General features: G+C 41.2%; 1 protein-coding gene across 1 annotated transcript in view; it reads right to left on the minus strand.

The window, feature by feature from the left end:
* Positions 1-1,129: 1,129 nt before the first annotated feature.
* LOC5567572 (segmentation protein Runt) overlaps positions 1,130-13,868 on the minus strand; it is a 188,651-nt gene continuing 175,912 nt past the window's right edge. The window contains exons 5-6 of the mRNA XM_021847310.1: positions 3,051-3,431; positions 1,130-2,247 (exon numbers count right to left, since the gene is read on the minus strand). Coding sequence (XP_021703002.1) covers positions 1,370-2,247; positions 3,051-3,431 — 1,259 coding nt within the window. The 3' untranslated portion in view covers positions 1,130-1,369. The remainder of the gene's footprint in view (positions 2,248-3,050; positions 3,432-13,868) is intronic.

Consider the following 13,868-nt stretch of genomic DNA (forward strand, 5'->3'; position numbering starts at 1 on the left):
AGTTTCGTTAAGAAAAAGCGTTGGGTAGTATCCATAACAGAATTGAAATCATGTGCGTAATGACTCTTTTTTTAACTAGTTCATCTATTTGAGTCTCAATCACGTTTAATGCTTTACGGAGCCGAAACTCATTTTTTGCGATTTCGTTGCAAATCAATCAACTTTTCATTGACAATTTGCACTACATAATGGCCTGCTTTTCCTACCAAAAAAAACAATGCTGAAAAGTAGCACTTTTCAGCACTGTTTTCGGTGCTGAAAAGTAGCACTTTTCAGTACTGTTTGGGAGGCGTCAGTCAAATATTCCAGTCTATTCTGCCCTTGATTCTGCCATAGCATCTGATTCTATAGCTGATGCGCGATACAGATGCAAGACTGGTGATATTGTCGGCGTGATAAAAAGTTAGAATCGGTTTCTCGCCGGAGTTGGAATTTTCTCAGAATCTATGCGAGATACCTAACATCGGAAGTAGTGCATTCGATTCGCATCCGGATATGCACTAATGCACTCTACTTACGATGCAGGGTATCTTACATGGATACCGAGAAAAATTCGTTACCTGCGAACTGCATTTTCTAACGATTAATCAACAATACTGGTTCGGGAACGGATCGTCCAGGTAGAGGATTCGTAGAAATGGCAGCACAATCTACTACTGTACGCGTCGTCTCACCTGTTCTGTCCTAGGGAATATATATCGGCGAGCGAGAAAATTTGTGACATTCGTAGATATATACTACTAAGTCGCAGCCTACGCGATTGAAAAATACTGAAATGACGTAGTAGGATCTATGCCCACGTGGTTTCTGTTGAAATGTTTGTTTGTGCTTTTGGAAATGATCCAGCTTAAACGGAATTTTCCGTAATAGCAAAAAATGTTGTATGCAACTCGTTGCAAAACTCGATTTTTTCAGCACTCGTTGTATTTATCCAACGAGGCTCGCCGACAACTCGTGCTGAAAAAATCATCATTTTGCAACTTGTTGCATAAATAACTATTTTGTATTATTTAAAATTTATTCACTTTTCAGTACCAAAATTAGTACGGGATGAAGCCAGGGTACTCGTGGCAACTCGAGGTTAGTGATCACAATTTTTTGAAGGAAGAACATGATAGGGTTGAGATCAGGGTTCTCTGCTGCTCATCCGGGTAATATCGTGGTAGCTCGGTTATCGTATCATGACTGTAAAATCAACTTCAACGTAATATTTCGAGTTCATCAATCGTATTCTTGAGTCATATTACTTGAGACAATATTTTGAACCACGTTTGAAATATTCTATCCTGCATTTGATTCAACCTTCCTTGCATGTAAGAAACGTTTTCCAATTAACCAATCATTCACTCTAATATTTCTCTTCCTCTCCCTAATAAGGACGCCACACGTCGCTATGCTTGGAATTTGCTTGCTGCAACTCGCGATTCAACTTCTCTACCGAACGACTTCTGCTCAGCTTTGTTGCCCCCTCCAGAACTGTCAAACTGGAAACGCTATCCGTACAGGGCGAATCCGGTGACACTTCCGGACTCGGTGATCGCTTCGTCGACGTAACGGAAGGAGAATTTTTCCGACGTTCGTCTTCCTCATCATCGATGGCAATCGCTTTTCGTGGGGAACAATCTTCTTCGTCTTCGCCGTTGCTGGAAACTACCGTTATCGATCGTTTGTTCCCATTGGTTTCGGTACTCTTTGGGGATTCGGGGCTTTCCTTGCTGTCGTTGTTTTGCGTGCCGTTATTATTATTGTTGTTGTTCGCAAACAGCGATTGCCGGAACCATGGAAGTTCCTGGTAGTTTCCGTACAGTTGATTGTACAACCAATGGTTTGGTTGAGGTATGAGGGGATTTTGGAAGAACAGCTGTGCGGCCAGAGCATGATTCAGAGGGTGTGGTTGCTGAACTTGCGGTGAATACGATCCCGCAGCAAACGCTCCATTATGGAAGATGTCCAGGCCGCCTTTCATCTTGACATGATTTTTCTGTATCAATGAAGTGAAAGCACCTCCCAGTAAAGGGCTTCTTCGGTCATTCTCCGCTTGTCCAGTGCTACCTTGATCGGAACCGGTGACACTGATTTGATCGTTGTCATCTTCCAGATCTTCTCGATCGTAGTCTGCGTCTGACGACAACTTAGCGTTGGTAGTATTAGATGAGACACGTTGGAGGGTATCGCTGGAGGGATTTGGTGAACTCTTTGGACTAGTTGTGCTGTGAGGATTGCAATTTCCGAGGGCGTTATGGACATCTGAAAGGGAGAGAGATTCAATTATTATATATCTGGCTGCTGAATTTTTGTGATGTTGAGTGATTGTTGAGAATATGTATTTATATATTTGGGAACCATAACGGACGATTTCAGGTTGGCTGATGGCGGGATCGAAGCCCTCCAGAACGATTCCATTACTTTTATAATTTGGCAATTTGTTATTCTCTTTCTTATTCTTGGCATTACGTCATCACTGGGATATAGTCTGCTTCTCAGCTCTTATATCGTGTGGCAGGCACGATGATATTGTATGCCCAGGGAAGTCAAGGAAATTTTCATTACGAAAAGATCCTGGACCGACTGGGAATCGTACCCATGTAGCCGCGGACTATAACCACCCGGGTAAGAAACTTGTAGGGCAATCCGTTAGATGTTAAACCGTTAAAAACTTCGCCTTTAGGTTTTCCAAAAGATAATCAAGCTAGCTCATACTAAGCAATATTTTAGTGACCCATCGATCCGCTTCCACTGTGATTCTCCGAATATGTTCTTGGGTATCACAGTAAAATCAATGATCTATTTTCAAACTGCACGAAGAGCACTCATAATAAACGAATGCATGACCCAAAAAAAAAACGGTTGGCCCATAAACATTTTATATCCTTTCCGAGCTGCTGGAATTAAAATCATAAGCCAGCGGTGACTTCCCATTGGTGGCCATTTTCCGGGAAGGATTTTTTTTCTCCTCTGATATCAAATCGCTTCCCACTTGAACTGGTTTACCAAAAACGAGCTTGGTGTGCCCTACAGGGAAAAACAAAAAAAAGTAAAAAAGCACTCACCATTGGAATCGCTAATCCGGGGCGAGTTTATTACGGAGCCCCCGTCATTATTGCTGCCCCCGGGTTCATTGTTGAAGATGCCAACGGTAGACCCTGATGTGGAGGCTGCTGCGGCTACCGCTGAGAGCATTCCCATCGTCGTTGCCGCTGCCGTTGGGTGTTGTCGATGGTGTTGAAGTTGCTGCTGTTGTTGTTGCTGATGTTGCTCAATGCGATCGATGGCCGCCAACATATGCGGTGCAAAATGGGCCGGATTGGTGGCCGCATGGTGGTGAAAAAAATGTGAACTTGGAAATCCAGCCGCAGTCCGACCATTGAGCTGCCGCCAATCGTTGGCCATATGTAAATGGCCCGCCATGCCACCTAATTGATGTGGAAAACCTGCGTGCACAAAAGATGCATTCAGCGGCAGCGGGTGTCCGTGGAAGCCAAATTGCATAGAGGGAAGAGAAAAAGGAAACAATTTTTCTGTTAGTAATTTGGGGCAGCCAATGAAAGGCGATATTTATTGTGAACAGAAATTGATTAAAACTAAATGAAACCCAGATTAAGTAAAACTATCGTTCAGTATATTCAATGTTCCATTTAGTATACCATTTAGTATACAGTACTGCTTACTAGTACTACTTTTATACTTGAGCAGCTATGATGAACAGCACTTGAGTGACGTGAAATATGTCCATTCCAGGAAATTGACTGCAATTGCCTTGACCCACAACAGTAGCTATGGGGGGTATCCTATGCTGTGATATCTTGCAGTATTTCAATTTTCTATACAATTATGTTGTACTATTCATTCATTCATTCAATTATAATCATTAATATTTATTTGGTATTAAAGGGAATAAAAAACATAATAGACATTTAATTTTTGCATTTGTATATCGTGAGGCAGATTGTTTGACCAGGGAAGTCAAGGAAATTTCCGTTACGAAAAGACCGTTACCTAGACCGACCGGGAATTGAACCCTATCCTCTTCAGGATGGTTTTGCTTTGTAGTTACTAGGCTAAGGAATGATTATTTAAGCCATAAAAGGGCATAACTTTTCAATTATCCAACGCTAGTTTTCAAATTTCATACAAGTACGTATGCTGCATTCACTCTAGATGAAGGAATCATTTCAAATGTATGAAAAACGAGATAATAAATAGGGTCAAGGCGGGTAAAAAGGTATCGGGCCAACATAATCACTTTCGTAGAATTTAATGAATACAATATTATTAACCCGTATAGGTCTGAGAGGAAGAAAAAAACTATAACTCATGTTGCTCCGCTAATACTTAAAGGATCACATATCTAGTTTATAAAAGTGAACAAAGTATATCGGGAATGTTTCTGTGGACAAAATTATTCCAATGGGTCTAGGGGTCAGGTCAGGTGAAAAGGGTGCTGTGCTTTAGTGTCCCTGGAGGTCACAGGAAGTTTTCAAAATAAGCTATAAGGTGCCCACTATATCAACGAGTTTTAGGACAACGAATCAGTGTGAGCCTTTTGAAAAACGATTGAATTAAATAACCATGTTTCCTGTATTTGAATGATCCTACTATAAATTTACTAATAATGTCCTGTAAATTTTTTGGAATGTCCAATGTCCAATTTGTGTCTAAACATCTGTGTCAATTTTATGGGAACGCATTTTGTGCACATATCTACTTTTTGAGACTTGAACGGCTTAATATCCAACAAATCTACAGTCGATTCTTCAGGAGTTTGAGTTGACAACGTTGTAAGCAATCACGGTAGTTGACACGTTTTATTTATTTATTAATTTATTTTGTTGCTACATTCATCTAACATCATTGTCTACACGAATAAAACTTAAACTAAACAAACGAATTGGAAACAAGTAGTCGATATCTAAAAGTATGAGTACTAATATAGAAGTCAAACAGATTGTACACACGATTAAACAAAGAACACATTACATGAATCTGCTCATTTTGACCATAATCAGTACGTCTTAAATCTAATCTAAAAAAATCAGTGTATCTTAAGCTACGAGAAACTACACTAATTTTGATTTGCGAAAGAAAATTAGGTGCAACACTAGGGTAGAAGTACCAATTATGACTATAGCACCAATTATGGCAATAGTGGGAACAAAAAGAGATTTTTCTTATTGATTCACTAGAATATAACGGCTAATATTCACAGAAATGATAAAACTATTTGTTTTTGATGGTAACTAAACCTTGTAAAGAACATTAGTGCAATAAGCTTCGAAAAATGAACATTTGAAAATTTTGCCTCACATTTATGTCACCTTCTTAGCAGTTTGCTAAGGGACACCCGTTACGAAATGTATGTTTTCATCCGGAAAAACTGCTTCAACCGTTGGATGTATGATGCCTAGTGAGAACAAATGAATAAATGTAGCTGGTGTGCAATCAAATCTTCTGTTTTAAGTTGGAAATCGTGTTATTTCCACTATGTCGATAACTGGTACAAGGAGTGTATGAGAGCCCAATTATGGCAATACTCAGAAGGCAATTTGTTTACATTTTTTGATCAGTGAAATAAAGGAAGTAAAGATATTTCACGGGTTACTTCCACGACAGGACGGTTTGGTAAGGCATTATCTGCGTGTTTTGTACCCAATTACTAAGATTTTTCAATCACACGTTCGAAAACGTTCGCAAGCGGAAGATGCTAATTTCATGGTAGAGAAGGGTTTTCAGCGACACTCTATTTTTGAATTTTCCCTCTTATTTTCGTTAAAATCAGGCACTGGAAAGGTAATGTGAGATCATTAATGCTGTTTTATATCATAATTTGCATTTACACTACATTTTGACTCCTTTTCGAAAATTAATTTTCTCCCATGAACCCATTGCAATAAATTGATTTAAAATCTATTTAAGACAAAATTTCTGGAAAATTTTCTAAGCAATCTCTTTATTATTTATTAGCGTTGCATTATCATTCGCTGTGGATGGCATTTGAGATCCTTTCGTGCAAATATTCGATAGTCCATAATTGGCACACTTTTATGTCGAATGCTAGGAACACTATTGCCATAATTGGTACTAAGACAAGGCTATTTAAAACCATTTTTTAAAAGCTTTAAGCCGATTTAGTGCCAAAACGGTTTAATTCATCTGATTCGCAAGGCCTCAAACTAGTAATTAACATCAAAAAGTCATGCATACGTTTTAGAAACGTGGTTAAAATCTGATTTGTATCCAAACAGTTGACCTATTGCATCCATAATTGGTACACCTACCCTACTACCTATTAGCAGTTTTTGCACAAACAATACCGCCCAAGTTGGCTCCGTCTCTGTAATATATCCATTACAAGGAGTCGACATCGGTTCTGATACGGCGGAAGAGTAGCGGGATCACGCCATGAAAGAAACCTCAACGCATAACGGATGAATCGAGACTGAACGGCTTCTATCCTAGATGTCGAAATACCGGTGTACGGACTCCAAACCACAGAAGCGTACTCGAGCACAGAGCGCACTAGAGAATAATACAGTGCTCGGAGACAGTGTGGGTCTCAGAATTCACAGGAGATTCTGTATATAAAACCCAGTTTTCAGTTTACCTTTGCAACTGTGATGTAGTAATGGTCTCTAAAAGACAGTTTCGTGTCCAAATGTACACCAAGGTCCTTGATCACAGCCACTCGATCTATTTGCTCTCCGCGAATATTGTTGTTTCAGATAAATGGATTTTTTCTGTGAGTGAAAGATGTCGAATTTCTACAGCACTGCTTAGTGGCCACATCCACCACATTCTAAACGATGCAAAACTCTTCATTTACAATGTAGAAAATCAGATATTATGGATTTATGCAAATTAAAACAATTTCCATCACGAATAAAAACAGATAACTTGGCATGCACCAGAAATGGCTCTTTTCAGAAATAAGACAAGTGTACGAGTAGGGTAGAAGCACCGGTTTTGGCCATTCCAAAAGTAAACATTAAAAAAAAAAACATATGAAAAACTCTACATGTACAGTATTGGACAAAACATTTGCAACTTTTTCGGTTTTCCATACAAAATGACCAACTTTGGTAAGCTATTTCTCAGTTATTTATGGACCGATTCGAATGAAATTTTCACAGAACCTCAGATATTACTTGAATTTTAACATATATTTTTGAATAATTTTTCCAATCACGAGTTTATGAGTAATCACGGTTTAACTAAAGTGTAATTTTTGACGAAAAATTCAAAACGATTTATCTCAATATCTGATAGCCTTACACAAAAACTGTCTTCAGCAAACTTGTTAATCTCGTTGAAATCTATAACTTTGCTGAAAATACCATGAAGCTATTCGTTCAATATGTTTAGTTATGTCATTTATGAAAAATCGTCAAAAAATTCACTTTAGTTAAAATGTTACTGCTTTTAAACGTGTGATTGGAAAAATCATTCAAAAATATATGTTAAAATTCAAGTTATGTCTGGTGTTTTTCCAAAATTTCATTCAAATCGGTCCATAAATAACTGAGATATAGCTTACCGAAGTTGGTCATTTTGTATGGAAAATCGAAAAAGTTGCAAATGTTTTGTCCAATACTGTACATGCTTCCGAGAAAGGGAGCCGGAAGTCACACTCCAACCGGAATTGAAAAACCGACCCTGACACTTATCCGACCACCATCGAGTATGCTAGATCCTACGCTGGAGACTAGTTGAGTAGATCACGAAACAGCACTGGCAAATGGTCGTCGGGCGTCTGTGAACCGGAGTTTTCCCTCCACCAGGATCGTAGGACCGACCGCGGTATCTGTCTGGCCAGCTACGGAGTAGGCCAAGTCCACCGTCGGGGATCAGCTGAGTAGATCTACCAGTACCGTAAAATCGGGTGTAATTGATCAGTAGGGTGAAATTGATCATCGTATCACACGATTCTATTTATTCGTAATGGAGCACAAATATCAATGTAAGTTGCAGTAAAAGAACGTTGCTTGTCGTATCTATTGTCGAATTGTTTGTTGTGAAGTTTTTTGCGTTAAAGAATGTTTATTACTATGAAAATAACGTAAAATTTCAAAATCATGCACGGTGCAGTATTGACAAACACCTATAAACTTTTATTAATAAACGAGGATTTGAACATGGTATAAACCTGAAAGTTTGTGAGGATACTTGAGATATATCCCCAAACCAGATTTCATCACCAAAACTCGTACCAATTTGCTCATATGGTTGAAATAATTGAATTTCTGTTAGATATCATTGAATTCCTTAGGAATTTGCATACATTTAGGCGTTTTTCGCGTTATTCTTGAAATTTAACTATTCGTTATTTATAGAAATATTGCATTGTTAAGAATTTTACAAGCATATTCGGATTCAGGGAGCTCAAATTTATCATATAGAGTTGTTTTGGAAACTAACAATAATGGTATTGACAAGAGATCAATTTCACCCCGAAATGAGTTCCTCTGATTTTTTATTACCTCTAAAATAACACTAAAATGACATTTGTTAGAAAATTTCGGTACATAAGTCGATGAGGCTCACCTTGGTACTTGTTTTCCTGCATTTAGTTGTTTGGCATTGTTAACATTATAGAAAACAGACTAGAGAATCGTGAAAAATGATCAATTTCACCCGAAATTACGGTACCGTCAAATGGTCGTCAGGGCACCTGTGAACCGGAAGCTTCCTTCTATCGGAATCGGATCGATAGAATCGGTTCGGATGATCTTCTGCCACCGGGGATAGAACCACCGTTGGGGGCTATTCTGAGTAGTACGAGCGTATCATCGGCAAGAGTCGGCGAACTGCCGTCTACTGGGTCGCCAGGGCGCTTTCGAACCGGATATCATCCCACGACCGGAATTGCAACACCGACCAAGGCATTCAACCGGTCCACCCATAGAGCATGATGAGCAGAGTAATGGATTCAAGCGCATCAACAAACACAGTAGCATCTATCGAAAAAATCTCATATGGCTCAGGCGTGCGGCCGGCCCAAAAATGTGACTGACGTTGAAGAGACAAATTGCAGCCAGATCGGATAGAGTAAGAGCTGAAGAAAAGGCGTAGAGTCATCAACAAGCCCTCAGCTCCCTTCAGTAATACCATTATGTAGTTTCAGGGAGGCATTGGACTTGTAGCCCAAGCCAAACAAAGGTGGCGTGGTACAGAGTTGTTTTCCCCTTTTGTTATTACAACACGCGAGACATGTATGTATGTATGTATGTATGTAAGTATAACCACTCATTGTTGCAGGGCACAGCCGTTAGACAGTAGACTGTCCTCTTTATATGATGATATCCAGCACATTGTTCCAGTTCCTTGTTATATTTTGAAAATTGCTTGAGGCACTTCAAAATTACAACATGGATACTAGCCACCGATCTACCGGGCTTACATCGTATAAAAGGATGTATCAATGAATGGGGTGAAAGAACCAACCATCAATCCACAATATGTTAGTGATAAGGAGTTGGCAATTCCACTCTCCTCGTCCATTATGCTTCATTCGGGTTGGTTCATATATGACAAGATATATTTGTTAATATTTGACTTACCACCTGATTTAGTATCAATGAAACAGTGAAACAATTAAATAATGTATGCTTGAAATAAATATTCATAATTAAATGTGGAACAATCTCACCAAATTAGCAGCAACCGTTGAATGTCGTTGTCCTATTTGTCAATGCTGAGACACAGTTATTACAACACGCGAGACATGCAGAGCCTAAACCTCATGAGCTCCCCAGATAGCCAGGTAAGGTGAAAGATTCTAGCTTGGCTTGAAGTGCGAAAATTATATAAAAAATAAAGGTGGATGGTCATCGTTTGAGTTCCAGAGAAAGATTCTAAGCTAAACTGTGCACTATGGCCCTCTGTACATTTAGAGGGAATAAACCTAGGTTGTTTGTCGGAAGGCATCAATGGTGCGAATGTTAAGAAGTGAGCATACCATATACCAGAGCTGCGGCAACAAACACGATCTGGGATCAGCTTTCATCGTTGTAAGTGTCATGCAAAAGCGCGTGATCGGATGCTCGCCGATTAACGAAATAATGTGCAGGTTGGATTGCACCTGTGCTTGTTGGTTCTCTACACCTACGCTGCTCGTCATGCTCTACGGACGTACCGGTTGGATGCCGAGGTCGGTCTTGCGATTCCGATTGAGGGGTTTACTTCCGCTAATGTTACGCGTTTTTCTTATTCTATTGTTGGATGGCAGAGTGCCGAAGTGGGAGCAGCGAGGTGTTTCCTGCAATTCCGGTGGAGGAAGGTTTCCGGTTTGCAGCTGTCCCGACTACCCATCTCCAATACTACGGGACGCTCGAACTACTCGGCCTAGCCCCCGACTAAGGATTTAGCCTACTCCGATCGTGGCCAGACGCCCTCTGGTCTTCTCACCATTTCTGTTGCAGCGACGACAAGATATGCGTTATCGCTCTTAACCGTCTTCCATCTGCACTCCGCCGTAGATGGTCCGCAACACCTTCCGTTCGAAAACACCAAGGGCGCGTTGATCCTCTGCACGTAGGGTCCATGTTTCGTGCCCATAGAGTAGTACCGGTCTAATCAGCGTCTTGTAGATGGTTAACTTCGTGCGATGGCGAACTTTGCTCGATCGGAACGTTCTGCGGAGTTTAAAGTAGGCACGATTTCCAGCAACGATGCGTCTCTGGATTTCTCTGCTGGTGTCGTTGTCGGCGGTCACCAGTGAGCCCAAGTACAACCTCGATTTCATCACCGTCAATATGAACTCGAGGTGGGAAGCGTGCCGTGTCTTCTCTTGAGCCCCTCGCTATCACGTACTTCGTCTTTGACACATTGATGTTCAGTCCGATTCGCCTAGCTTCAGCCTTTCTCGTCCGCGCGTGCTCCCAAAGTTATTTCCGTGCCACCTCCGCTACTGGACACATCACCATTAAGGTGCTAGTCGTAGTGCTGCCGCCACCTTTCGACCACCTCACGTTCGTTCGTGAGAAGATTTCCGTCACAGTCTCTGCACATGTCGGCTTGTGGCACAAGGCCTTTGCGCGAACGGTTAAGCTTCTCGTAGAATTTCCGTGTGTCTTTAGCGTGGAACAGCTCTTCCATCGCTTCGCGATCTCGTTCTTCTTGATGGCGCTTTTTTCTTCGGAAGATAGAGTTTTGTCTGTTCCGTGCCTCTTTATACCGTGCCTCGCTCGCTCTCGTGCGGTGTTGCAGCATTCTCGCCCATGCTGCATTCTTCTCATTCTTCAACTGCTCGCATTCGCTGTCGTACCAGTCGTTTCTCTGATTCGGGGCCGCTGGACCTAGTGCTGCTGTTGCGGTGCTACCTGTGGCGGATCTTATGTGCCTCCAGCCATCTTCAAGAGTGGCGGCGCCAAGCTGCTCTTCCGTTGGTAGGGCCACTTCCAACTGCTGCGCGTATTCTTGGGCTACTTCTGAGTCCCGTAGCCGCTCGACGTTAAGCCGCGGCATTTGGCTTCGACGCGAGTTGGTCACCGTCGAAAATTTTGAGCGCGTACATACAGCAACTAGGTAGTGATCCGAATCTATATTCGCACTGCGGTATGTGCGAACCAGCTGAGACAGCATTTCTTGCTCAGCCGCTGGATACCAGAACAGACGCTGTTTGAGCCGCACCTGCTGATGAACAGACGCTCGAGACGTACCTCCTCCATCTAGCTGATGTCAGAAGGACAACAGTGCCCAGGCTGCACTACCAGCTAAGTACGCAACCCTTAGCTGGCGATCTTTGTCATCGTTTGACCCGTGGAAGCGTGAGGTAGGAGCTTGTGAGGAACAGAGCTGTGTTCTTTGAAGAGCACTTACGACATTTTTGCGGAAAAATCTGATTGATCGGACATTGGGCAGAACTCTATTTCCTACGTTGTGTGATATTAGGTGAAAATAAAAACAACCGATTTTCTGGTCGTCCTGCCATGGCGGAGACTTAGTAGCAACTGTTTATTGAATCATACATATCTACAGAGTGGTGTGGGTAAAATATAAGTAGGGTAATTGCACTTATATACGGCTTGTACAAACACTGATAACTAGTCAAGATCAATGACACAGTCATTCAAGTCATCGTGCAAAAGTTTGGGTACACCCTTCAGTATCGTGGAAAAGTTTGGGTTCACCTGAACTTACTTGAAAAACGAAAATTCTATGAAATCTCAAACCAATCTTGTACGCGCCATTATTCGCGTTTGAAAAAGCTATGAATTATTAAAATCGGTTGAAAAATGGCAGAGGTATTGACAAAAATGATTTGCATGGGGCTCAGATGAACCCAAACTTTTGCACGATGACTTGAATGACTATTTCATTGATTTTGAATAGTTTTCAGATTTTTCCGCAAAAATGTCGTGAGCGCCCTTCAAAGAATATAAGATTACGATTCTAATGACACCTTGTTTTAAAATTTTGGTCGATCCACTGGTGAGGAAATCAGCTATGGTTTTTCAGTGTGTTTTTTAAAAAATATCACAACTTTAAGTTAAAATTTAGTATACAAAACTCAAAAAATGTTTTTGGAAAAATACATGCGAAGTAAGAATCACTCATTGCCTTTCGTATGCGGCTTAGAGAGTTTAAATTGGACGTGTAATCCCGGAGATATGGGCTGAACACTTTTGTATGTTTTTTTAGGGGGTGAACCCAAACTTATGTACGGGAGTGTAAGTCGTTTCGCCGCTTCTACAAGCTCGTCGATACTTGCCGTTCCTCAGTGATTGCTCCTTCGTCTTCACCGTACGGCGTTGGTGGCTAGGACGTGGGATCGTGCTTCGGGAAGAGACCCTCCACGATCAACTTCAGCTTGATTGGGTACATCTCAGCTCAGTGATGCATTTTGAACTGAACTTTTTTATTCCTACAGGTACGTGAGGTACCAAAGGGACGTGAGGTACCAATGGGACGACCGTTCTCACCATGGGCGAAAAGCCACTTCAATAAAGATAAACAGTTATAATAATAATCTTTAATAAGCCTAAAGTTCTAAATAGCTATGTTTTGTAGGACTCTATTCCTGAAATGTTGAATAACTTGAATCATTATTACATCTAAAGTCTTGTATATTCAAAATGTATCGTTTAATTATTATTTTTAAGCATACTCATTGAATTGATTAATACCAAGCTTATGTGCTGATCCAATATCATTCAAGATAACTAGTATGAGATTGTGGTGCCATTTTTTTCTTTGCATTCGTCGTATTTATACGACAGCCGACGGTATATTGTTGGTTTTCTTATATTCTGAGCTGCATTTCGAAAAAAAAAACGTATAAAAGAAACCCCAGAGGTGTCGTTGGAGGAGGTTCGTGGGACAACGGGATCGTCTCCGAGGCTGGTGCTTTTGTGGCGCACCAATGAGACCCGGTTACTCCTCACTACTACTAAATGCAAGTTCCAGGCCAGGCGTTTGCTGCTTGGCTTGCGGGTACTACTGGCTAAGTAGAGATGGATGATGATGGAGATATTTTCCATGTGTTCTTCGCCCCATACATACATGCACGTACCCCTAAGGAGACGAACGGAGTATGTTTGTGTGAAAAGCGGTGCTTGTGTGAGGGTGTATGGTGCATGATGGTGTGAATTTTTCAGAGTCGGTGCCTTTGTAAGAAAAGGATGAAAGATAAAGAGGTTGTGGGGATTTGGAGGTCGAGGAAAAGATTCGCCTAACAGTGGCTAACCCTTTATCGCACAAAGGTTTTCCTTAACAGCACCACATACTTGGGTTTTTTATAGTGTGGAGACGGGTTTTTCTGGTTTGATTTCTGCTCAGCAGACTGGCTCTCCAGCACACTGAAGGAGTTCAAGCGAGGAGTCCTCACATTTTCCATGGAGCATCCAACCCGGCAAAAAGGGTTTGTGCTTTGC

This window comes from Aedes aegypti, chromosome 1 (genome assembly GCF_002204515.2).
Source record: "Aedes aegypti strain LVP_AGWG chromosome 1, AaegL5.0 Primary Assembly, whole genome shotgun sequence".
Lineage (NCBI taxonomy): Eukaryota > Metazoa > Arthropoda > Insecta > Diptera > Culicidae > Aedes > Aedes aegypti.